At 42.4% G+C, this 27,364-nt stretch overlaps 1 protein-coding gene across 4 annotated transcripts in view; it reads right to left on the bottom strand.

The window, feature by feature from the left end:
* Positions 1-3,617: 3,617 nt before the first annotated feature.
* Positions 3,618-27,364, bottom strand: part of LOC138745419 (furin-like) — a 124,338-nt gene continuing 100,591 nt past the window's right edge. For 3 of the 4 annotated variants that reach the window (XM_069902420.1, XM_069902422.1, XM_069902421.1), the window contains 6 exons: positions 24,954-25,057; positions 23,093-23,210; positions 16,476-16,655; positions 14,789-14,913; positions 12,862-12,987; positions 3,618-6,550 (listed from right to left, as the gene is read on the bottom strand). In XM_069902420.1, the coding sequence (XP_069758521.1) occupies positions 5,985-6,550; positions 12,862-12,987; positions 14,789-14,913; positions 16,476-16,655; positions 23,093-23,210; positions 24,954-25,057 (1,219 nt within the window). In that variant the 3' untranslated portion in view covers positions 3,618-5,984. The remainder of the gene's footprint in view (positions 6,551-12,861; positions 12,988-14,788; positions 14,914-16,475; positions 16,656-23,092; positions 23,211-24,953; positions 25,058-27,364) is intronic. The other variant, XM_069902423.1, reaches the window with a different exon arrangement.

The raw sequence follows: 27,364 nt of genomic DNA, 5'->3' as shown, positions 1-27,364 counted from the left end.
TTTTTCCCCAGCTCTGTCTCTCCCTTCCCCATCTCCTTTCGCAGACATGATAAATTCTTACCTCTTTCCTCATCATATCCAATTAACACTGTCTGCATTCTGCGATTTCCTGCTTTGCACTCATCCTGCTTATTCCTTGAAGAAGGGCTCAGGCCCGGAACATCTGGAATATAATTTTGCTGAAAAGACCGGCTAAGCTCCTCCAGCATTTTGGTGTTGTTAGTACAATCACATTGTCTGCAGACCTTTGTGCTTCACTGAAGACAAGTCTCCAAGTTTCTCAGCATGCCTTTCGGATAAAACGCCAAAAATCTTACCCGTTTACCAGAATTATTGCCCACATCCCTCCCGATACTAACACAAGGGTGCACTCCCCAACTCCACATACCAGCTGCCACAGACCCTCAACTGTTCTGTGGTGCAACATCCAGCGCACACTCGATGTTAATGTATAGCAGGTCCAAACCCTCCAGATTTCTCCATGGGCTGAAGAGATTCACTTTTCAAATGGAGAAAGAAAACACCCTTTATCTTTGCTTTGAAAAATTCTTTAATTGCTTTAAGTATATCTATGACAACATTTCCACATCCATTAAATAATGAGTAATTTGTTTTAAGCCATTTTTATATTACAAGAAAATTATCATGTACTATATAATATTGTACAAAAATATGTCTGTTCACTTATCTTAGTAAATCATCCAGAATATCAGCAGATAGCAATTGGACTTCACATCACGGCAAGCAGTCAGCATGTGTGGGAGGGCAATGCACTGTGGAATAAGACTGAGTTGATGTAGCCCTTAATTTAGTATCTGTGAATGATTTTGGGTGCCCATATCTCTCTCCTCCCCCTTACAACCCACACCTCCCTCATTCTGTGCATCTCTCCCAAAGGTTTGAGACCAAGCACGAGTCAGTCTCGCTTCTCTTGCTGAATGTTTACAAGTGCTTGCTTTTAGTACAGTGTATTGATAGGTTACTTGACCACAGAAGGCATCACAGTGTTGCCCAATGTGGTCCTCAATGATCGGCGTGTGCGCTTTATTACACGTCATTGGATAATCATTAAGGCAGGAAGTTAACTTTCCACACCTAACTTCAATTCATCTCAGCAAAATCAAGGGATCACTGGCTCCATTTTGCTTGGAGTTCCTCTGTTATAATTTAAAACCTGGCCTCAATGACTTATTGCTTCCTGTAAAACCACCCAAGCCTTTGGACATCCTTTCAGTTTCAATTGAGATATGACTTTGCGACCGCTTTCTGGACACTGCAGTTAATGCAACAAAATCTGGAATGATTGAAATACACAGTGCAAGGAGGCTGCACTGGGGGAGGGGAGAAGGGGAAGAGACCAGAACCCAAATGACATGCTTTCAGTTATTATGAATTAAACTGTACTTGATTTCAAACGAGATGTGCAACTTTGTCCTTACCTAGCTAGTGACTGATCAACGCAGGCATACGAAAATCCAAAGCTTACCTGTATATTTCTAACTCATTCATTATGGAGCCTCAGGGAGTCAAGGTAACTAGGACTAATTATTTCTAGCATTTGCACAGAATATTATCAAAGGAGTTGTGCAAAAAGCGGTTTAATTTTTGCATAATGCTGCTGGACCAATAAATTATGAACCAAAATCCCATTAATATGAAATATTTTATCAGCTATAGCCTCCAACTTAACAAATAGATTTGGGCTTGTGTTTTAACCTATTGCTGGAACAAGTGCAGCTGTTTGTTGAGTACAACATCCAGGGTTCAGCAATAAAACAGATCATCGTCTAAAGTGCGCTGACAAATGTCGGAAGGTGGAGCTGCTGGCAGGCGACAGGAAGAAGGCCTTCTGGGGATGGAGAGGACGGGGAAGATTCTGAGGTTGTTGCTCCACTCAGCATAAAAGCATGAACTTGGATGAAGCATAGATCAGAACTCGGGGTAGAAAGACATCTACGAGAATCCCGAAGATCACCATACAAAGCTGACGTGATGCAGACCTCACACTCAACTCTGCTCCATTCCTCCACAACCCCAGACTAGTATCCCACAATGCACTGCAAAACACGGTAGATAAAGGCAAAGTCATCTCACGTCTTCACCCAACACAGTACGGGGATTATCAACTCAACTCCGGTCTCCCCTGACAGACACACGCATACTGCTCGATTCTTTTACGCTTTGTTGTATATTATCAAATCATGGTTTATAATATATATATTACAATTTACAATGACTTTTCATGAATTCACTGACAACCTGCCCCACCCCAAGGCCCATAATTATATTGCTTTATTGAAATAAAAGTCTCCCGGTGCCGTTCAAAGCCACTCTATAACTCAGCAAAACTAACATTTCGGTAATGGTGTCCCACCATTCTTTTAGTGCTTGATCTTTATAATAGAAAGAGAATTGTGCATATGAAAATAGTGCAAAGTCGAGACATAACCAGGACTTGTCTACAAGGCCGTTGAATTACACATGCCTCAACTGTCACTTGGAGGCCCAAAAGCCCTCTGATTGATTGATATAATGTGTAGCTGTCACCCCCATCTATTTCACACACTTTGCACATTGCCTTATTCCCCCAGCGTAGTTCTTCCTCCCGTCGCTTCTGAATGTGTGAGTTCTTTATGGGTTTTGGTTGGACAACTGGAAGGCCCCTTCTGCACACAAAAGGCCAGTAAATCAACAGACATGCAGAGGGGGAAAGAGCACCGCGGCTTGGTTTGCACCCCACCCCCACACACACACACACACACACACACACACACACACACATACACACACTGGAGCCAAGTCACAAATAGCAGTCAGGTGCAGGAGCTTCGGGGATGCTCCTCATTGATGGAGCAATGCTGAAGCTAGAAGCAGAAGCCCGACAAGCTCAAGCCTTGGTCAGAAGCTCACAGATAATGGAATTTCAAACGGTGTCCAACCCAGCCCCCCCTGATGCACCATTTCATTTGACTTATCAGAACACAATAAAAACCTGTGACTCAAGATACAACTCCAAAATTGCAAAGTTATCCTACAGGACAAAATTTAATTGCCCACACACAAAATATATTTCTTCAGACCAGTTAAAGGGAAATTTCCAGCTTTAAAGTACATCAAAATTCTCCCATCCCCAGGGAAGTGATTGTACTGTAATCTCTTTCCACCTTCCTCCTCCTGCATCCTGACAATTCATGAATTTGAAATTAGTCAAATCCTCAACTCAGGTGAAATAATTCCCTTTCTCTCTAACCCAACATCAATACATCATTCCCCTCATACCATTGTGAAGTGCATCAAGTTTGTGAAATGTACAGGAAAACAGCACTTCAGCTTGAGCTTTAAATGTGTCTTTTGTCTTACTCGTTCGTAATCTTTGAAACACAATTGTGCAATGTGACAGGAAACAGTGAATTGAGGGAAGTTAACAGAGGTCACGGATTGGTCCAAGTTTGATCTTGTTCCTCTCCGTAGCCATGCAAATATTTTGAACAGGCCTCATGACAAACCAAGAATAGAAAATGACCAAGACTTCTCTTTGAAATGAAGTACAGCGTTCACCTCACATCAAACAGGCACCAATAGCAGATTCAGCAAAGCTTGGTGGTCAACTCTCTCTCTTCTTTTTCAATGTGAAGTATTTTAATCAGCCTCGTTCGTTGTGGTTGACAAGAGTACAAAACCAAATATAATGCAACTTTTACAAAGATTCTTCTGATTTAATGCCCTTGCTTCACTGAAGGAACTGATGGGGTCATCAGTGAATCACCCTGAGAGGGATTTGATGATTTGGGGGCCCTGTCCCCCGAAGTCAATAACTGCACTTTGAAAAAGACATGTAAGCCAGTGATGATCTGTGCTCATTGTACGCACTGAGACTTAGAAGATGAACATTTTTCACAGCTCATCGCCACAAGGTCTGGCAGAGCAAATTCTTTCAGGACAGGTGGCATGAATGGTAAATGGGGTGAAATAACGGTTGTCAAAACTTAGATCATGAGGTAGAAACACACTACAAAACTGTACAGGACATCTCAAACCTTCATTTTGTGACTCCAGCAATAGGCAAAAATGAGTGAACTTCATGTTCAGAATGGGGAGAAATCCTGTGTTCACAGATGGACATTGTGAGTGGTCTTTGCCAGGATCAAACACAGGGGGAGATGTGCAGCTTAGGTACAGAGTCAAGGTCCACTGTTCTGCCCTGTCAATCGCTTACAAGGTAGGTATTGCACAGGTTCAAGACTGAGGGGACATCCACGGTCCTCACGCAGTTGGCTCAGCTCCACGGTGGCATTCTTCTCAATGGCCACAGTAGCCTCTGACCTTCAAGCCACGTGGTCAACTTTAAGAAAAGCATTTTGTCCACCTGGGGCTCAGCTGAGAGCAGCCACACGTGCATGAAACAAGGTTCTTGCAACTGATGGGAAGCTCCTATTCTTCCAGACTTTTCTGGATTGGGTATCAAAAATGTAAAAAATATGATTTCACCAACTTAGTCACCCGTTTCATCCAGACTATTCCCTTAAATGGCAGAGGTGCCAATAAAGTCTCCTCAATGTTGCAAATTTAGAATAACATTGTTCAATTAAGACAAAAATAATCTATCCTGCAATTCCTGGGAAGACGTTGCAAAAATTCACAATCAGCTTTCAATTTAAACCAGCCTGACTGCTTTTCTCAACCATCTATACAAGCATTTCCTGACCAAGACAAACCGTACACTATATATGTACTGTCAAGGCTTCAATTAAAATAACAGAGGAACTATCTGAAAATTCTAAGGTAAGATCCTTCATGCAGAGAAAGGTTACATTACCACTTCAATTACTGACATGGTATCCAGTGAATAACAGAGGTGGAATCTGTGTGTCCAAAGTGATAGGTTCCTCCTTGGGAATTAAGAAAAGCTCAGTAAGACCCCTCTCCTATGCATGGCTCTTAAAATGCCCCCCCCCCATTTGCACAGAAAATTCTCAATTTTGTGCACAACCCTCTGGGCCAGATTCAGCAGGAGGTTTGGTATCTATGAGTGGAAAGTTGCTCTGCAGAGGAACCTTGTGATAAAGGGAACCATTCTCCTCATCAAAGCCTGGTCTTGAGGCCAGACCCACGCTACAAACCACTGAGCCACGCCCTAATACGGATTCTTTTCCCACCTCGGATGATTTTATTTCCCCAAACTGCAGCTGATAGCGAAGGCACTGTTGAGAAACCTGCCTCTTCTCCCAATAGCAGCTGGGTAACAGCACCGTAGGTAATGGCCAGTGCTGAATTTGCATTTGAGCTTCAATAGGAAGTGCTATCAGACGAGGTGGATTGTGATCAAACTCGACTCGCATCCATGTGCAGGAACAATTCTAAACGTTTCCTTCCCCAGGCCCCCAGAGTGCAAACCTTAATTCAACAGAATACTAGAGAATGTAGTGATTCACACAATGAGTCAGGAGGAAGTTGAGAGGAAGATGCAAAATTGACTTCCAACGTCAGCCACAATTTAGTGAGTTTTAAGGGATGGAATTTCTAATTTTTTATTTAAAGTGCAAAGATGATACCCCTTGAAACTATCACTGTTATTCAAGCAAAAAAAACCCTACCAAATATTAGAGTGGCTTCTGCATTTTTCAATCAATGTGATTAATTTACCAAAAATTTTTAAAAGTGAAATAAAAAATTTTCAATTAAATGTCTTCAATCTATCCAGATCACTTTTCAATTTTAGACTCTGGTCACTTTGGGAATTCTCACCATTACCATTCAATTTTTCTGCCCCCGTCTTGCAAGGAACCGAGTCTCGGCTCAGAGCTGTGAAAAATGCCCAGTTTCCAGTATTAGCAGCTCACCTGGAAGGGACCAAACCCAGTTGACTCGAATCCCCACGTCCCAGATATGAGTGTGTCGATTGCTTGTCCCTGCCTTTCCCTGAAATCCATGAGAATGATAGACACATAACCCTTCATTAGTTAGAGGATGGTTTGAAAGAAGATTTAGAGGACACTTTGTATTTTCTTTATAAAAGCCATTCTTTCACTTTGGCCCTCGACATCAAATTCGTCACAATCCGATTCGGATAAATCCCCGTCCTTCCAGGAGTCAGAAATTCCTTTGTAAGATATAATCCCTCTCCCATTTTGCAGAGTGTAAACTTTCACTTTGCTGAACTGGAATCCTGATCTGACCTGAAGAACGATAAATATTATAAAAAAAACCATAATAATAAAGGCACAGATGGTCAATGCAAACCAGACATGGACGTGGGACTCCGTTAGTGGCTCAATAACTTCCTCATCCTTGAGGGGAGACTCCCTGCTGACTTGCATCTGGGGTGAGCAGCTCAGTTCATCTTCATTGTAGCGTGAATGAGGGAGGCAAGAAAGGCAGTGATTGGCAGTAAAACCATTACAGGTGCGACAGGAAGCATGACAAGGCAGGCAAGCCAAGACCTTCGGGGCTATTTCATTTTGTAGGGTACCATCGATGAGTCCTTTGTAAAAACCAGGCGGGCAATTTTCCACGCAGTTTTGTTGGTGCAGAAAATATACATCTTGACATTCTAAAAGACAAAAGAAAAAAATACTTCAGTAACGACTTTACTTGAATGGATCAAGACCAAAGGAATAACATGGCCTCGGGTTCAATTTGAGTTGTAAAGTATGAACATTCGTTAATGCATTTTGGTTTTATTAATAAAAGGTTCAAATCTGAGAAGTACCTAATCTTCTAAACTATTAAAAAATCTTTCATACGGGGTATTCTTTTTTTTTTCTTCTTTTTCTTTTTTTTTCCAAACGGGGTATTCTTCACAAAGTATTTTAAATCTAATAATAAAATAGATGCCTGCGTTCCATGCATGGCTCAACAAGAACCCCTAGAAATCTCGCCTAATCTTGTGCACACCTGGTTTTTCTCAAACTTCCACAAGAGACCCAAGTTTAATGTTCTCCACTGAAAACGTGAGGATTTTTGTTTCAGCTCAATTTGGTTGACCTGACCAAGTACTTCAATACTCTCTGAATCACAGAGAACCCAAACTAAAAATCTGTGCACTGAGTTTCGACAGGAGACCAGCTACAATTCAAACAAGCTAAGACAAATGAGAGAAGGAAAATTTAGCCAGATAGCAAAAAAAAAATGCCTCCTGATGTAATTACACTGGCTGTTCGCAATGACCAGGAATAGAACATTACGGCACAGGGCCTTCGGCTCTCAATGTTGTGCCAACCTATATATTCCTATCAAAATATACAAAACTCTTCCTACCGCACAACCCTCTTTTTTCTTCCATCCATGTGTCTCAGAGTCTCTTAAATGCCCCTCATGTTTCAGCCTCCACCCCCACCCCTGACAATGCATTCCAGGCACCCTTAACTCTGTGTAAAAAAAACTTACTTCCCTTCACTTTGTACACACGTCCTCTGGTGTTTGCTATTTCTGCCCTGGGAAAAAGGTGCTGGCTGCCCACCCTATCTATACCTCTCAGAATCTTGTAGACCTCTATGAAGTCTCCCCTCATCCTTCTTCGCTCCAAAGAGAAAAGCCACAGCTCTGCCTAACCTTGCCTCATAAGAGTCTTGTTTTTTTGTTTGCTTCTAATGGAATGGAAAATGTTTTACTTATTAATCTACTTTTGGCTAATGTTTGAAGACAAACATCAGGTCATCATGCATTGCTTCAACACTTCTGAGTCGGGGGGGGGGGGTTTGTGAGGACTGAACATTGAGCTTTTTAAGTCCCTTTCACACTTGTCAGTGATCCCAGGAATTGAACGCCAATTGGCCTTTAAAGTGGCAAGGGTGAAAGCAAAATTTGCTCAATGCCAGCGTCAGATAACTTCATCTCACGCCAGGGATTGCTGGCCTCGAACCAGAGTACAATTCCTGGCGTCTGTAGACACCAGCGTTGGGATCAGGCAAGTGCGAAACGGGCAGCAACATTCTGATTAAAGGTGGAACAGACCAAACGCCGGGGATAAACCCTTGCAAGTGTGAAAGTGTTAGGAGTGGTCTAGTGTGAAGGGCCAAACTCCCATTCCTATCCCCAGGGCACTGAGCGGCCGAGTTACTGGGATGCAAGTGTGAAAGGGGCTTTAAATTCTCTTTCAATTTGACAAATGTGGAAATTCCAGCATAATGCATTGTTTGGGGGAACTTCAAAACTCTACAAAAGATTGCAAACGTATTGTATGGTATGAATATGCCATGGCTTACAGAGTAGCTACTGAAGCATGAGTTCAAATATTGTAAGATGGCAGAATAAAAAAATTAAAGGGAGAGGTTACTTTTAGTGCTGGCTAGAAAGTTTCACCAAACACTGCCAGTAATTCCCCCTGCAGATAAATTGAAAGCTAATATTAAAGCATCAGAGATTTGGGAAAATGTCGAACCACTGCACTGAAGATCAATACACGAGCATGTTTGCCAGGAGATCTATTAACAAGAGAGCTTGCTTTGGACTTACTCAAATTAGGAAATGGGGAAATGAAATATCAAGACTCAACAGGAATCATTTTGCTGAGAAGCTAGGAGTGAATTGTTGCTCGTTCATAGTTTTGTTATCCCACATTTCACTTGATTTGAATTGCCAATTAAAGAGTCTTTTTAGCACAAAAAATACTGAGTGTTCCATCAACAAGACCTTTTGAGGCTTCCTGGGCAAGCAAGCTGCACAATAAAATTTAGGGAAAAGCAACATCCTAGAATTAGAACAGTGTGTTGGCACACATCACTGAACCAAATCAGGGCAGATGAACTCGAATATCAAGTGTGCAGGAGCATGAATGTTCATTAATTGTTAAAAGTAAACTTTAGTTGAGAATAAATCAAACTGTAACCAATGTAAACAGTTCATAATTAGGGTTTGATAATTGCATGACCTTCAGGTTAGTTCCCTGGTAACCTTCTCCAGCTCCCTACCCCCTGATGCTGGCTTTTAGAAAGGACACCAATTCAAATTAATATTAATTTTGGATTAGATCCAAAATAAAACAACCAACACTCATTGCAAAGATCATTCACCTCAAGAAGCTGTTACTTTTTCTTAATTAAATTCCTTAAATATTCAGGGGGTTATGTCCACCAAAGGATAATATTTCAGTATGAAACCTTTCACACAAATGTCATTCTTTGTTGTACTTCATGTACTTCAGTCTCGATTTCCCAAATATCGTCGATATTTACAAAAGAAATCAAATGGGGAACACCACACAATTTTGAAAGAGTGCAGATAAATGCGAGTTAAACAAGGTGTCCTGCAGACGGTGTGATTGCACCCTAATCAACAAAAGTGCTGGAGAAGTTCAGCAAGCCGCACAGTGCCCGTTATAGCTAAGAAGGATAACCAGCAGTTCGGGCCTGAACAGGTGACAAAAACATTTGAAAGGTACATTAAAATGACAAAAATCTATAAATCAAATAAATGTAGTTAATGTTTAAAAGCTATTCCATCTATTTAAAAGCTCTCCTTTTAAAACATGGTTCAAAAGAAAATGAAAACAACAGATTATTTTTCATGATTTCTGCATAAGATGCTTCATCATCAGAAAAGACTTTGTGGTGTTTAAAATTTGATTGCACATGATAGCAAACAAATTATAGCCTGCAACCTATACAGACAAATCTTTTAAAAGCTTAACAGGGTGCATCAATTAAAAAGTGAAGTTTTTAAAAAACCATTTTCCCCAATTACTTTCTGATAAATTCCAGATGTCTCAATTCCTGAGACTCAGCACCCCTCCGAATCTTCCGGTGTTTGACTGGAGCAGCAATGACGTGATCAAGCAAAAGGCTGTTTTACTTAGGCAAGGAGACCAGGCTCAGTCTGACCTTCACAGACTGCCATTTCATCACGGGCCTGCGCAATCTTCCCCTGCACAGTCCAGAAATGCAAATCTTCATCACGTGCTCCTCCACCTGACCGGGGTAGAGCCTGGAACAGCCAAAAGATGGAGCCAAGATCTTTTAATATCAATGAAATGCAGGCAAAATTAAATTATTTTCTTTACGTTTTGCCAAATAGAAAAATTTTGGGGCTTGGGCAGTTCAGCAGGCTTTCTGCCTACCCGTCACTGTGCCAAGTTAATCTTTAGACTTTTTTAGGTGCATTCTCTGCTAAGAATGCGCCTGAAGAAGCAGAAGCGGCCCTTTAAATTGCCGTTCAGGTGGCAGCGTTTAAAGCGCACCGCTGGCCACCTGAAGGACACAGATGCACAGGATGCGGCTCTGCCCAGTGTCAACCGTGATCAGCAGCCTGACCCTTTAACATCCACTTTCAACCAACTGCATTCAGGTGGCTGGGGGAGCCTCTGAGCTGAGTTGATTATCCCTCTTGGAGGAGGGTTACGTAGCTCGCCTCAAGAGCACCTCCTGAACATCCAGGTGGCCTCAAAACAGCCGCATATTGTCTAAACATGCGGCTTTACGTGCAGGGCAATTGGCCACCTGAAAGTTGAAGGTCAGTGAGACAGATTGTGGATAATTGAAGCGGTCTTACTATACAGTGTGGCTGTAGGATACAAGATGTCATTTTTAGTCTATGTACAAGTGAATTTTCCAGTTGTCTGAGATTGCATGTTGTGGGATTGGTGAACTAACCGCTAGGGGGCGCCAACTTTAAACTTTCTAATTTTCTATCTATTTATTTTCCACAATTATTTTGCCATTACTTGAGGCTGCCAGTTTCTTGGATTCTGGAAAAAAGGAATTTTCTGTATATAAATCTGCATACAGGGATGTGTGCATTGAATGTGTTATAAAACAAAAGCAACGATGAAGGACTAACTTTTTTTCTTCCAGAGTACAATTTAAAAAGGGCTCGTTTTATCTCACTTTTTCTCTCAAGTCTTCGTCATTAACCTCTTCAGCTCACACCAAGACACAAGAGAAACTTGTCCGTGAACTACTCTTTGCAGATGATGCCGCTTTAGTTGCCCATTCAGAGCCAGCTCTTCAGCGCTTGACGTCCTGCTTTGCGGAAACTGCCAAAATGTTTGGCCTGGAAGTCAGCCTGAAGAAAACTGAGGTCCTCCATCAGCCAGCTCCCCACCATGACTACCAGCCCCCCCACATCTCCATCGGGCACACAAAACTCAAAACGGTCAACCAGTTTACCTATCTCGGCTGCACCATTTCATCAGATGCAAGGATCGACAATGAGATAGACAACAGACTCGCCAAGGCAAATAGCGCCTTTGGAAGACTACACAAAAGAGTCTGGAAAAACAACCAACTGAAAAACCTCACAAAGATAAGCGTATACAGAGCCGTTGTCATACCCACACTCCTGTTCGGCTCCGAATCATGGGTCCTCTACCGGCACCACCTACGGCTCCTAGAACGCTTCCACCAGCGTTGTCTCCGCTCCATCCTCAACATCCATTGGAGCGCTCACACCCCTAACGTCGAGGTACTCGAGATGGCAGAGGTCGACAGCATCGAGTCCACGCTGCTGAAGATCCAGCTGCGCTGGATGGGTCACGTCTCCAGAATGGAGGACCATCGCCTTCCCAAGATCGTATTATATGGCGAGCTCTCCACTGGCCACCGTGACAGAGGTGCACCAAAGAAAAGGTACAAGGACTGCCTAAAGAAATCTCTTGGTGCCTGCCACATTGACCACCGCCAGTGGGCTGATAACGCCTCAAACCGTGCATCTTGGCGCCTCACAGTTTGGCGGGCAGCAGCCTCCTTTGAAGAAGACCGCAGAGCCCACCTCACTGACAAAAGGCAAAGGAGGAAAAACCCAACACCCAACCCCAACCAACCAATTTTCCCTTGCAACCGCTGCAATCGTGTCTGCCTGTCCCGCATCGGACTGGTCAGCCACAAACGAGCCTGCAGCTGACGTGGACTTTTTACCCCCTCCATAAATCTTCGTCCGCGAAGCCAAGCCAAAGAAAGAAGAACTTTGAGGCATGAACCTTCACCTGGGCTTTGTGAAAGCACGCAATTCATTTTACATTTTAAATCCCAACACCAGTTTACATTTCATAATTTTACAACCACCGTAGGGATAACATTATAATACAATCTGTTACAACCCAAAAAAACCCAACACCCAACTCCAACCAACCAATTTTACCCTGCTACCGCTGCAACCGTGTCTGCCTGTCCCGCATCGGACTTGTCAGCCACAATCGACCCTGCAGCTGACGTGGACTTTTACCCCCTCCATAAATCTTCGTCCGCGAAGCCAAGCCAAAGAAGAATCTGTTACGTTAGTTTCTAATCTCATGTTCCAGTACTCAAATTCAAAGTTCCACCTGCAATTACATTCAATGAGGGATTTGAAATTCAATGCCCTCACAGAACAACATACATTTAAGAAAATGCTTTTGCTTCTGTCTTTACCTGACCCCCCAGTCATTTCCACCTGCTTTTTTCTCTTTACAACCAGGAGTACAAAGCCTCTTGGCCTGGGGACTATTAACCTTCAATAAATAAAACCAAGTTTGCAATACATCACAAAAGACCATCAAAGATGAAATCCACAACAAGCCAATGTGAGCAAAGTGCCTCCAAAACATCTACCAATGAATCAAATTTAATTCTAGCCACAGGCTGGTAGCTTAGCCAAACTCTGGCCAAATTCATGGTACATTATTTAAGACCAATTGAATAGAATCATTAGGCTATTTCCTGAAGCACTGAAAAGCATCCTGTTATCAGGATTAATCTCCCTTGAGATGCTGTGTTTAGCATTTAAATGAGTATAAAATGTCCCTTAATTTTTCTCACTTATTTCATGCTGTTCAAGGTGGAGCAAGTTTGGGCATCGACCTCACGCAGCTTTGAAAATTGTTTTGCTGTCTTGCGCGCAGAGGGCGCTGCAAGGCTGAGAACTTCAGACTGCATTATTTTGCCAACTTACCCACACACACTTGTTGAGGATTCAGCATCTTGCAGTTGGCAGGAAGTGTGATATTGTTAGGTTTCAGCTGGTCATCGTTAACTGGTGCTGTACCATAGAGGACCAACGTAAATTGTCTCAGGGTTCCTGCATAGATAAATAAATGTGTCACGTTTCCAGGTATGGCTGCCTTATGCAATTTTTAAAAGTAGACATTTTAAGTTATAAAAATAATGACAAGAAATGTGTGGGGGAAAAAAAACCCAAGATACTCTTGAACTGCAAGACAGCCCATCCAAAGACAACAAATGAGAATGGACATGACGTGTCTGACAGTGTGCTTGAAAGTTAAAGCTAGACTTATTAAAAACTGAACCTAGGGTTTTTAAGTTCAAGTTTATGATCTGACTGCAACCCAATGAAACAGCCTTCTTCAGTACTCAGTGCAAAACATGCAGACACACACACAGACAATACAAATGCAGGACAAGTATTCATACATCTCTTCCCCAACAGGAGCAGCTGAAAGATGCTGCATGTGGGGTGGAAGGGGGGGTCCTCAATGATTTTTCACACCCTCTTCAGACAATGATCCTGGTTGATCATGTCGATTGGGGGGGGTGGGGGGGTGGTGGGAGACTCCAGTGATCCTCTCTACTGCTCTTATGGTCCTGTGGATTGACCTCTGATCCAATTCTCTATTGTAACCGTATCACACTGGGATGCAGCCAGCCAGGGCGCTCTCAATAGAGCTCCTGTAGAAGGTTGACATGATGGTGGCCAGTAGCCTTGTCCACTTCAGTCTTCCCAGGAAGTGTCGTCATGGTTGCGCCTTCTTGACAAGTGAGGAGCTGCTGTGTTGTCATGATATATCGCTTGTTAAGTGGTCTCCAAAGAACTTGGTGCTCCCTCCACTCTCCACTACGGAGTTCTTGGTGTGTAGTGGAGGGGGGTCCTTCCTGGTCCTCCTGAAATCCACCACCATCTCCTTCATCTTGTTTATGATGAGACTCAGGTTGTTATTCTTGCAATCATATCATATCGTGAGATTTTCTACCTCTTCTCTGTAGTGCAACTTGTTGTTGCTGGCGAGGCCAATTACTGTTGTGTCATCTGCAAACGATGAATCTGTTGGAGCTGGAATTATGTTTTAGGAGTAAACACAGGATAGTTTCTGATTACACTGGACAATGAAGATTTTACTTACTGAACACTTTTGGGTGTATTTTATGGATTTGGGCTGCGTATCATGGAAATCATCTTCAAATTTTCCTAACAAGTACAATTTTTTAGATATATCCTATGTTGGTAATTTCCTGTCATATTTTAAGTCCTCAAAACCATGAAGTGTAACATGTCATTGAAATTTTGTTTTCTGTATCCGCACTTGGACCTTCTTCCCTGCTGATCTTGGTGCCGTCAGTGACGAACACGGTGAAAGGTTTCACCAGGACATTGGGACCCTGGAAAAGCGGGATCAGGACAACTGGAATCCATCAATGCTGGTCGACTATTGTTGGACACTGACATGAGGGGCATCAGATGCTGAGTACAAACAAAAACCAGCAGCAAAATCTTTTTAGGTCAGTTGAACTAACGCAACGTGTCAGCGTCATGAAGCGATTAAACATGCCTAAATTCAAAGTTAATTTAATGTTTCTCCAACTTCTGACATGATGCAGCAAATCTGAAATGAACTTTGTGTTCACCTTGAACTTGTCTCTCATAATCCCTACAATTATTTTTCAGGAAGCAAAGCTTTTGAAAAAAGTTGTTGTCCAATGTTATTGGACAGTAAGTTACAATCTAGAAAAGAATATCAAAGGGTGTAAGAAAGCAGCAGTGAGGGCAATAGTAGACGTCTGACACAGGCACCATTGCCTCAACATCATTCACGCCTGGGGAAGGATTCAGAAAATATACAAAGTCTGATTTTGGAAACACTCACCATAATTATTTAGACCAGACATATTCTCGAGCTCCAGAACCCATTCACCAGATGGATCTTCATCCCAGGAATGTGTTGTCATGAATGCCCAGTCTGTAAATCCCTCAGAGGAGTAGTCATGTTGTCTGCAAGGGAAATAAAAACAATGCAAATCGCTGCTTCAAACACAGGTCAGTCTTCCAGCCAAGGTTGTTTTGCCCTTCAGAAATATTACATTGTTCCCCTCCCTTGATACCCATTTTCCCAATTTCCAGCTCGAACAGCCTCAACAACAAGACATTATTTTGATGGACAATTCACAACTCCACAAGCAAGGGAGTTTCTCCTTATCCAAACTCTAAAGGACAATAGTCCCCCCCCCCACCCCCCCCAAAAGTCTTGAGCATTCAGTACTTGATTCTCTTGGCTGAAGAATTGTTTCTGCAGACCTATCATGTCCGCGTGTTCCTGCCCCACTGAATTTGTCTCCGCTTACTTCGACCCCATTTTGTTCTCCCTGGTCCAGTCCCTCCCCACCTACATCTGGGTCACTTTACACACCCTCCATCACTTCAATAACTTCCAGATCCTTGAACTCAATTGCCTCATATTTACCATGGGTATCCATTCCCTATACACCTCCGTCCCCCATACTAAAGGCCTCAAAGCCCTTTATTTCTTTCTGGACAATAGACCCAGCTAGTCCCCCTCCACCACCACCCTCCTCCAGCTGGAAGAACGACCTCACCCTCAATAATTTCTTGACATCCCACTTTCTTCAAGTTAAAGGGGTAGCCCTGGGTACCCTCTTTGGCCTCAGCTACATGGAGTAATCCATGTACATGCTGACACAGGCACTGAGAACCACTTTGGGGGAGCCTCTTGCACCCCTGATGAGTTCTTTGACTTCATCCACTTTGATGAAAACTTCCACTTTGACTTCAAATTCACTTGGTCCATCTCTTACAACTCTCTCCCTTTCCTCAATCTATCTCCATTTCTCTCAACAGACATCTTCTACAAACCCAACAGTTACATGACTATACCTCTTCCCACCAGGTCCCCTGTAAGGATTCCATTCCATTCTCTGTCTCTGTCGCATCTGCACCCAGGATGAGGACTTCCATGCCAGATCATCTGTACCCAGGATGAGGACTTCAATGCCAGATCATTTGCACCCAGGATGAGGACTTCCATGCTAGATCATCTGCACCCAGGATGAGGACTTCCATGCCAGATCATCTGCACCCAGGATAAGGCCTTCCATGCCAGATCATCTGCACCCAGGATGAGGACTTCCATGCCAGATCATCTGCACCCAGGATGAGGACTTCCATGCCAGATCATGTGATGTCCTCCTTCTTCAAACAACGTGGCTTCCCCTCTACCACCATCAACTTGCCCTCACCCGCATATCCTCCATTACCTGCTCATCTGCCCTGGTCCTTCTCCCCCTACGCACAACAAGGACAAGATTGCCCTTGTCCTTACCTGCCACCCCACCAGCTTCCATGTCCAACACATCCTCTCAATATACTACATTGCACTGAAATTCATAACCCCTTTGCCAAATCAAAATGAACACGGCACAAATTTAAAACAAAACCCAAAAGTGCAAAAATTTCTGATTTTAATTATTCATGGGATTATTCCAGATGTACTCTGAGCAATTGATGTTACCCAATACTTTACCATACCCAATTGTTACCTTGATGCCAATAGAGTTGACCTTGTCCCTTGTGGGCTGGTGAGGTATATAGCCAAATCTCCACGTTTATTGTAGGACAGTGTGATCCTTGCCTGCACGTGTTCCAAGGACTGAATAAAATTTGGAGTGTGAAGGCATGCGTCAACAGTCTTCCGTATCTCCAATCGGTTACCAATATCCCTAAATAACAAGTTCAACTTCAGACCATGAAGGAAATATCTGAAATCATTTGTTCACTGGCACGGTGTATACAGCGATAAAAAATAATCTCAGTAGGTCGAGCATCATTAGTGGAGGGGAATTGTTAATGTCTCTCTCCCACCCACTTGCCCACTGATGTTGCTCAATCCAATGAGTTTCTCCAGCAGATATTTTTGCTCCAGATTCCAACATCAGCAACTTCTTGTGCTTATCGTATATCAAATATCAGTTAGTGTGGCCCAGGGTTTTCGTACGCCTCCACCGAACTAGTTAGGGGCAGAACGGCTCACTGGTAGAACTCTCATCTCAACAACACTGGCAACAAAGACTGATTCCTGCTATAAAAGTTAATTTAATGTTTCTCCAACTTCCTACTTGATACAACGCATCTGAAATTGTGTTCAGCTTGAAGTGATCTTATCATAATCCCCAATTTTTTTTAAGACGAAAAGTTTTTGAAAAAAAATTGTTGTCCTGTGTAATTAGAAATTCTCCTTGGCTCGCAGGAAACAGAATCTTAGGGCTGTATGGGAGGTCATGTATGTACTCTGCAATAAATTTTGGACTTTGAGACAAATCAGAATTTGAAAGATCAAGGAATTGAGAGTTACAGGGAACAGTCACGACAGGTGTGGGGCCAGGAACAGTGCTCCTGTTTACTTGTGAAAATGCAGAGTAAAATGGGATTGACGGAAATGGGATTTTGACGGTCAGCATGGTCTCGGTGATGTGATGGGCCAGTTTTCAAGCTGTCAGCCTCCATAAGTATGGTGTATGCAACGAACAGTCTTTACTGTTGTGTAAAAGTTTACTGCTGTGCAGTCCACTGCACATCCAAGAAAACACTCCTGCATCTTTGCTGTTTCAATTCACATCAATGTCAACTGAATATAACCGATTGCTCTATAACTGTCACACACCACAGTAGGTTTGATGATTTTTACCGAAAATGGAATGGATTTGTGTACCCATAACACAAAGACCCAAAATACTGACTGTCAAAACACAGCACAACCAGAATCTATTTCAATACCAGCAACTGTATCTGACACCCCACACACACTGCATGCACGTACACCTGGTTAGAAATAATACGTCCTGTATAATTAGAATGAAAGAAGTTTCTCATCATGAACAGTTGTTAATGCCCAGGCAGTCCAAAAATAATGATCAGAATTGTATGTTGCACAGAAATGGTTTTGAGGCAGTATCTCAAGTCGCTGCATTTCAGAAGTCTCGTCCAACAAGAATGGTCATAAACCTCAGAATAATTGGACGAGGTTGGGTTTCAGGTTTCAATTAGTCGTACATGGAAATTCTAATTTCTTATAAAGGACAACTCAGGAGGGGAAGGGGAGATTGGGGATAAATAAGATAGAAATAGGAGAATAAGGAAAATGTTGGATGTTGTAGGAATGTTGTCTTATAAAGAGTTGAAAATAAGAAAACAGAAATGGAAAAGGAGGAAAGGTAATGATGGAAAAACAGAAAGAGAAGATAAACAAAATATAAAAGGGCTACGCTGAACTAAATGACTTTAAATATTAATGGAATACATAACCAAATTAAAAGGAAGAAACAACTAAATTTAAATGAATAAATGCATTCCATTAGAAAAAATAACATATAGGTTAAGAAATAATATTGAAATATTCGAACAAGTATAGGAGCCTTACATTAAATACAATAGCGAAAACATACCGGGAACAAACATTACCTAAGTTGATGGAAGGAGAAGGAAAGAAAAGAATGGACTCAGTAGAATTTCTGGTGTATTTTTGTTGAATGACAACATTGTCTGACTGGCTTAATGCAACCTAGATTGTATACCTAAAATGGATGAGAGGGGGGGGTGGGGGGGGGGGTGGCTTGGGAGGAGGGGGGGGGGAGAAAAAGTCACTGTATATGTGTGAAAAAGAAATAGTGTATATCATGGCTAATGTGATTTATGGTGTGAAAAATAAAAAATTTAAAAAAAAAGAAAGAAATTCTAATTTCTTCCATTCCCAATAAGTAAAGATTACATAATTGCTTGTTCTCAGGAGTGGGGGCAAGTCGTCTTCAGCAGGAATAACTTCCTCACTAATTTGCGAGAGCTGCTCATGCAGAATTCACCAGTTTCAACCCTGGGACATTCTAGGCCACATGCTCCATCTACTCCTTAGCTTCACTTAAATGGATTTGATATTTTCCCTATTTGTGTTACTGCAATTAAAAACAAATTTTGCATCCAAAACTTACCTGCAGAGAGAGAGAGAGAGAGAGAGAGAGAGAGAGAGGGAGAGAGAGAGAGAGGGAGAGAGAGAGAGAGAAAGAGAGCGAGAGAGAGAAATAAATGCGATATTCTTGAAATGGGCCAAACATTTGTGGGAAAAGTATTTCTTTTGTCAAGAAATAAACTGTATTTAAGTGTGTCAGGTTTTAGTTTCTTTACATTCTTGTTAAAGTTGGCAAAAAGACAAACGAGAACTATGGCAGATCTATTGCAGGGACTCTCGAATCAGATGGCTAAGAAACAACTGTTCTTTCATCAGAAATAGGTTATCGGCCAAATCAGTAGCTTAGTTTTAAAATAGATTCACAGCAACTCAACTTGAACACAACTTTCTTTAATTCTGTAACTGCACCATCAACCAGGGCTCAATGATCTGTCAGCCTGTTGCCACAAAACCATCAGGGCACAGCCAACTTCTGCACGATGACCTCGGAAATCCACAGCGCAAGAAGCCTTATTATAAAATACCCAACTTCATTGCATTTTAAGTGGACAACTTTATTGCCTCTCAATAAGTAGAAACCTTTTTAAAAATTATAATCACACTTGGATAAACATTTACTTACAAAATTAATCTTCTGCACCATTGTAATGTTGGGGGCTTCAATTTGTGATGTCAATGTAACAGGGCGCCTGCTTAAAGTGCAGCAATGAGGTACTTGAGCCAAAGTTGCAAAATGTATGTGGACCAACTCCAGTGCATGGTAGATAGCAGCTTACAAAATTCTCAGGATGTGGAAATGCGAGCATGCCAAGGAGCAAAGGCGGCAACATCCTGTCCACAATGTGAATGGCGGAAAAACCGCGCTTTGAGTAAAGGTCCTATGGGACTAGACCCACAGGAAGGTCTGCAAACATCTGCCACAGGTTGAGTGAAAGAGTCCTTTTGGCAAATGGTGGAGACTTCTGATGGGGGGAATGGAGTAGGACAACATTTAGTTTGAATCTGATGATGAAAGCCACAGCAACGGCATTAAATTGACACAATCTGCAAAGCTGCACATCTAGGGTATAAAACCATCACTGCTCATGCCCTAACACTGTCACTTCAATCAAGGAAGTCAAACATTTAGTAAATAAACCAACACCCAATAGCAGAACATTCAACAGTCAATTAGACCAGCAATTTATACAATGTGGACCGAAAACAGAAAAATCAATACTTTCAAAAAGCACAATGAATTGAACTTTTACAGGGCAAGAAACAAAATATTCTGAAATACCAAATGTTCAGCATATTTGCCAAATGGCCTTGAGTCATTGACTTGGCCATGGACAAGACTGCTTCCCTGTAAGTAATTTTGTTACATTTTCTGATCTTTGTTGATGGCAAAGGTATCAACCTGCAGAAACTGAAGAAATATCAATGTAGATTTGGTATGTCACCAAAGACATGCTAAGTTCTACAGATGTACTGTGGAGAGCATTCTGACTGGTATGGAGGTGCCAATGCACAGGGCAGGAATAGGCAACGGGGAGTTGTGAACTCAGCCAAGGCTATCACAGGTGCAAGTCTCTACTCCATCGAGAATATCTACAAGAGGCAATGTCTTAAGAAAGCAGCCTTTATCCTCAAAGACCCTAACACCCAGGACATGCCCTCTGCCATCGGGAAGGAAATTCAGGAACCTGAAGACAAGCTCCCAGCGACACAAAAACAGCTTCTTCCCCTCGGCCATCAGATTCCTAAATGGACAATGAACCACAGACACGGCCTCATTTTTCTTATTTTTGCATTAATTAATTTATTTTAAAATTAAATTTAAAGCAATATTTGCACAGCAATGGTGCCGCAAAACAACAAATTTTGTGACGTTCGTGACAATAAATTCTGATTCCAATGTTGCAGGTCAGGACGTAAGCAGCTCCTGATCAATAGTTCAGTGCCCGAGGCACATTGTTTAATTAACTGTGATCTCAGTGAATGGCAATGCAGCCACGTCCCAGCCCAATTTTCCCATCTTGCTCCCTTGCCCTTATAATTACGACTTACATGGCATACTAAAGAAAATTTGCGCAGCAGTGGTGAGGTTCTTGAACAATTACATGGACTTCAAGCGAGACTTAGAAATTACACCAATCCAAAATCTTTCAGTAATGCATAGTATTTGCAAACCTGCAAAATTCATGGATTCATAAGAAATCACTAACTTCCTATTTTCTTAATTGTAGATTTTGTTAACTGGCTTGAAAGCAAATCCCCCATTCTCCTTGTAGAAAGCAGCTTCTCCTAGGGTCTTGTCTTTGTGAGCCACTTTTTTTCTGTCCTAATCACATTCTTCTCCTGTGACCTTGTTTTTCTAGTTTTAATCCCAGACTCTACAGCGATCTTTGCTCTACCTAGTTCTGCCTTGCAGTCTAAGCACTTCTCTATTCTAAATAACTCACTGGCTCTTTTAATGCAGACAAATGTGAGGTGTTGCATTTTTGAAGGGCAAATCAAGAAAGGATATACATGGTAAATGATCGGGCCCTGAATAATGTGGTAGAACAGAGGGATCTGGGAATACAGATACATAATTCTTTGAAAGTAGTATCATAGATGGACAGGGTTGTAAAGAGAACTTTTGGCATATTGGCCTTCATAAATCAAAGTATTGGGTACAGGAGTTGGGATGTTATGATAAAGTTGTATAAAACGTTGATGAGACCAAATTTGGAGTGTTGTGTGCCGTTTTAATCACCTAACTGCAGGAAAGATATCAATAAGATCGAAAGAATGCAGAGAAGATTTACGAGGATGTCGTCTGGACTTCAGGAACTGTTCTTTTCTTTGGCTTGGCTTCGCGGACGAAGATTTATGGAGGGGTAAATGTCCACGTCAGCTGCAGGCTCGTTGGTGGCTGACAAGTCCGATGCGGGACAGGCAGGCACGGTTGCAGGGGAAAATGGGTGGCTTGGGGTTGGGTGTTGGGTTTTTCCTCCTTTGTCTTTTGTCAGTGAGGTGGGCTCTGTGGTCTTCTTCAAAGGAGGTTGCTGCCTGCCGAACTGTGAGGCGCCAAGATGCACGGTTTGAGGCGATATCAGTCCACTGGCGGTGGTCAATGTGGCAGACACCAAGAGGAACTGTTACAGGGAAGGTTAAACGGTTAGGACTTTATTCCCTGGAGACTAGAAGAGTGAGGGGAGATTTGATAGAGGTATATAAAAGTATGAGGGGGATAGACAGAGTAAATATAGTTAGGTTTTTTTCCTCACTAAGGGTAGGTGAGATACAAGCCAGAGGACGTGAATTGAGGGTGAAAGGGGAAAGGTTTAGGGGGAATATGAGGCGGAACTTCTTCACACAGAGAGTGGAGGGAGTGTGGAACAAGCTTCTCGCTGCAGTGGTGAATGTGGGCTCAATGTTGACGTTTAAGAGAAATTTGGACAGGTACATGCATTGGGGGGGGAATATGGAGGGCTATGGACTGGTGCAGGTCAGTGGGACTAGGCAAAAAAAAAAAGGTTTTGCACAGACTAGAAGGGCTGAAGAGGCCTGTTTCTGTGCTGTAATGTTCTATGGTCATCTTCAAAGCTGCTCTCACAGCTCTTCTCTGGATAGCTTGGTAATCAATTGTGCCTGGTTATTCCTCTTGTGACCTGTTGAGGATGGTGTTGGCTCATATTGGCTATGGCCAGGCCACACTCTTAACATCAAATGGCCTGTTAACATAAGCTCATGCTTCAGCTGTTATACTCAAGCTAGTTGACAACCATAAGGAGCACCTCCTTCCAAGTGATGAAAATTGGTAATAATCAGCTTGACCAAGGTTCTAGCTGCATTCCCAACCCATCGAGCCCTGGGTCTGACTTTACACCTTCCTCTGGCTCCAGACTCCCATGATCCTGACCCCCAACTTCGCTATACATTGACTAATATTTCACTGCTTGCCAGCATAAATGCAAGCCCACCTCACCCATTGGTGAGAACATGCAATACTCACTAACGCTCCCAGTGATGCGCAGCCTACTGGCACAAGTAGGCAGAGTACGTTGGCCGTCATCGAGAACGGGGTCATTAATCATGAAAATATATCCAGAAAGACCACTTTTTCCCACAATCCCATGATCAATATACGCTATAAGATGGAAGGTAAACAGATTCAAATTTTGGTATAACTGTACCTTCACCAATGCCCCTGAATAAACATCTACTTACTTTGGCTCAGAGGTGATAATAGTGACACATTTCCGCTGATCTCCCACACTTGTCCAGTTTTTAGCCAATGCCACCATAGCTCCAGCATTAAGTAGTCCATACCCATAGGAATGGCTGACTGTAAGAGCAGGGGAACATCTCACAAATATATCACAACAAGATTGCATCTTTTGAAACTGCTGAATTAGTTGACTAAAGGACATTAACAATTCATTTGAAGAAATCCATGATGATTTCTGAAATTACTCGGTGGGGTGGTGTGGATAGGTAGTGCAAAGGAACACAGAAGATAGGGAATACGTGGAAGGAAAAATTATGATTGGAGAGAACATTGCCAGTTTGTCGGAAATGTTGGTTCTCTTCACCAGTGAAAGAGCGGTTCGCAGGACAAAGCACATCAAACCTCAGTCAATGTGAGATTCTAATTTATGTAGTTGATAAAAACAAATGGCTCCATCTGATATTTTTCCTTCAATCTGCTCAGAGTACAATCCAAAATGGCACCATGAATTTCATGAAAATGTCCCAAAGAAACACAGAGCAACTAACAAAAGTGGTGTAAAGCAGCATTACTGGGATTTTCAGATGTAAGTGTATTCCTTGGAGTGGAACCATGGGGAAGGGGGTGGTGAAAGAGGCAGACAACCTGACGGGGATGCACAGAATTGAGAGGCACAGACAGGAGAGACAGTTTGGAACTTTGCCTCGTGGCAGAGTGTGAACAACCAGAGGGTATCACAAGGAGTAAGAGCGTTAGAGGGTTAAGGGGCAAAATAATTTTCACCCAGGATATGGTTCCAACAATCTGGGGCCACACTGCTATAAAGATGGTGGGAGCTACAAAATTTGTAGAGTTGATGAGCAGTGGAGTGGCCAAGGCTACAGAACAAGTGTGGGCATATGGGGTTAGTTCAAAGGGGATTTGTTGGACAGACTGGACATGCTGGGCAGGTGCCTGTGACCATACTCCACAGCTTTAAAGTTTGAGACCAAACCATACAAGGAAATCAGGATGTGCCGAAAAGTCCAGTAAATGCAGCCTGAAGGATTTTGGTTTTAAATTTTAAAAAATATTAACATTTTCATTTTTAGACGTACAGCATTGTAACAGGCCATTTCAGCTGACGAGCCCGTGCTGCCCGATGGCACCCAATTGACCTACTCCCTCGGTACATTTTAAACAGTGGAAGGAATCCGAACCCCCAGAGGAAACTAACGCAGACACGGGGAGAACATACAAACTCCTTACAGACAGCGCCGGATTCAAACCCCGGTCCCGGTCGTTGGTGCTGTGACAGTGTTGCGCTAACCATTATGCCAACCGTGCTGCCCCAGTTTTAACCGTCATCAAATAGTATGGGATATTGGAGAGAGGAAGTGAGGTTAATGTACACAAACATTATACTGAAGCAAGATTTCCTTCCATAAGTGTAGCACGGTGATTTACTAAGCATACTGTGTTAATTAACCTGCTTTCAAAAAGATGGACACATCTCTACAAACCATTTCTCAAGCTACTCTGAGAAAGCAGGAAACAATACCACTTTTAAGAAGGCAATTGCATACAACCTCATCAAAATACAGATTAAATGGTAGTAGCAGAAAAATCCATTCAAGATGAAAGGAACCACCAAATTGTATCAACGGATTTTGAATCAGAAGGAACTTTTTAAACTCATTGATGAGATTATGGATAACCTGCTTGGCAGGTGAGAGGAGCAAACATCAGAAGATACCTGGGCTTCAGATGGATAACATGACAGCTACATTGGAGGTAACAGCCTGGATGAGCTGAATAGATTTTGCTTTCATCGCCATGAACAACTAAACACAAAACAGACCAGAGAGACACCGTATTTACCTTTGCGGCCTACTCCATTGGTAATCCAGTCACTGGAGGAGAGATGGGCTGGTTTGGATGTTCGAACGACAAGGTGCTGCATGTCTCGCCAGGTGAGGTTTTTACTTGGGAGGGAAGAGAGGAAAAATGACAATGAATTGGATGATATTTTCAGTGCCACTGATAATAACGAATACAAACAATGACAAAAATCACAGCACATTGTGCTTTAACCTTTTTTTCGATAAGGTATCACAGACTTTCATGCTGCAATGTGAACCCTTCCCCAATGAGGGGCTGATGTCCAAGCCGGAGGACATTGGTTAAGAGTGAAAGGGGAAAAGTTTATGGGATGGGAGTGTGGAATGAGGTGCCAGCTGAGGTGGTGAATTTTAAAACAAGAACAATTTGGACAGGAGGGGTAGAGAGGGCTATGGACTGGGTGCAGGTCAGTAGAACCAGGGAGAATAATATTTTGGCACAAACTAGAAAAGCTAAAGGGTCTGTTTTCTATGCTATCATGGTCTATAATTCTACAAACAATTCAGAAGTTCCAGGTGTGATCTTCAGACTAAGATGCCTGACAAGATCTTCTACTTTCTCTGGAACGTGCAATCATAAAATATTTTTTGTTTTATGTGGCTGGTAGGAGAGAGGTACAGAAGAAACCAACTAAATCTGACTGCTTCACCAGGCAGGGGGCCCATAAACCGAGTCGACATAGCTAAAAATGAAGTTGAGAATGGCTGGTGTAGAATATAGAACACAGGAACAGGCCTTTTGGATATTATGCCCAAATTAAATTAAAACTCCCACTGCTTACATAGGATCTATTTCCCTTTATTCCCGACTTCTTCATGTGTCCAGGTTCTTAAAGGTTACTATTGTATGGTAAATCCCTGGTATCCTGCTCCTATGGGGATTGGTAGATGCCGGATAAGTGTATTTTCCAGTTGCTTGAGATTAGGTGTTACATGGATTGGTGAACCGGCTGCTAGGGGGGAGGCAGCAATTTTAAACTTCTGTATTTTTAATCTATTTATTTTCCATGATTGTTTTTGCCGGTTGCTTGCGGTTGCCGGGTGCTTGAATTCCAGATAATGGGGTTTGCTTCCGCTACCTCCCCTTGCAGCCTGCTCCAGGCACCCATTATTCTCTTTTTAAAAAAAATTTGCTCCGCACATCTTAAAAATCCTCCCTGCAGTTGCCCCAATCATCTTAAACACAACCACCCCCCACCCCCTGTCTGTGGCATTTACCCTGGGAAAAAGACTCTCACTGTCTACCCTATCAAGCCTCTCAATTTCTAACACCACAACCCCCCCCCCCCCCAGCCACCAGAGAAAACAACCTACATTTGTCTTCGTTTCCCTAGAGCTCAAACCCTCTAATCTAGTCAACATCCCTGGAAATTCTTTTCTGTACTCTTTCCAAAGCCTCCATATTCTTCCTGTAATTGGGCAAGCAGAATTGCACACAACTCTGTTCCAGTATCTTTGCAAATTTACTGATCTAAACATATGATTAGGAAAAACTGACATGGGATCATGAATTCCATGAGCCTTCCTTTGCATAGTACAACTGAACTTTGTCTTCTCATGAGGAAGCGTGCCTTTGGGAATGTGCAAAATAATGAACCCACTTGTTTTCTGGGAAGGGAGAATAAAAACTCAGTTGTTAGCAATTCATGATCTCTGTGGAACATGAACTCTATTTCTCTCTTTTGATGCTGCCTGACTAACTAAATGCTTCCAACATTTTTGTTTTTATTTCAGGTTTTCAGGATCTGCTTTAAGAAACAAGTGGGTTACAGCCATAGGTCTGGAGATCCTGTCAATTGAGGCCTGTGGAATTTATTGGGAATGCATTAAGAAAAAAAACCAGCCAGTATTCCTAATTGCTACTGAAGTATCCAATTAATACAGGTACATAATCTTTTGTTTGAAATTCTGTAAACCAAAAACGAACTTTTGTTTTTACTGCATGTACAGTATATTTTCAGGTGTTTAGCTTAGTTTGAGCCAGTTTAAATTTTAAGTTATACTGTATGCTTTACTCAAAAATACAGGGATTGCCCTCCAGCTGAAAGGGTAATTGACAGAGGGAGCAGGCTCAGGGAGAAAACGGCAGCGTGGCTCGGGCGAGAGCACGGCAGCGTGGTGCGGGCGAACGAGTGGTCTATCTTTATCTCAGTTCATTTACCATCCAATGTCACCGCGACACCCCCTCCCCCGGCAATTACTTAAAAGTACCACCGTTTCAATATCATTCTGTTATCCGAAAAAATTCTGAAATCCTTGGGACTAGACATTTTTGGGATTTCAGATAAAAGATTGAGCACCAGTTACAGCATTCACCTCAATGCTCTGGTCATCCAAAAATTTGACCACAATGGTCATGTGTATATAATGAAACAAGCAGGAATCCTTTCA

This window comes from Narcine bancroftii, chromosome 11 (assembly GCF_036971445.1).
Source record: "Narcine bancroftii isolate sNarBan1 chromosome 11, sNarBan1.hap1, whole genome shotgun sequence".
In the NCBI taxonomy this organism is placed as follows: domain Eukaryota; kingdom Metazoa; phylum Chordata; class Chondrichthyes; order Torpediniformes; family Narcinidae; genus Narcine; species Narcine bancroftii.
The sequence above is the reverse complement of the archived record's forward strand: the minus strand, read 5'-3'. Positions and strand labels throughout refer to the sequence as shown.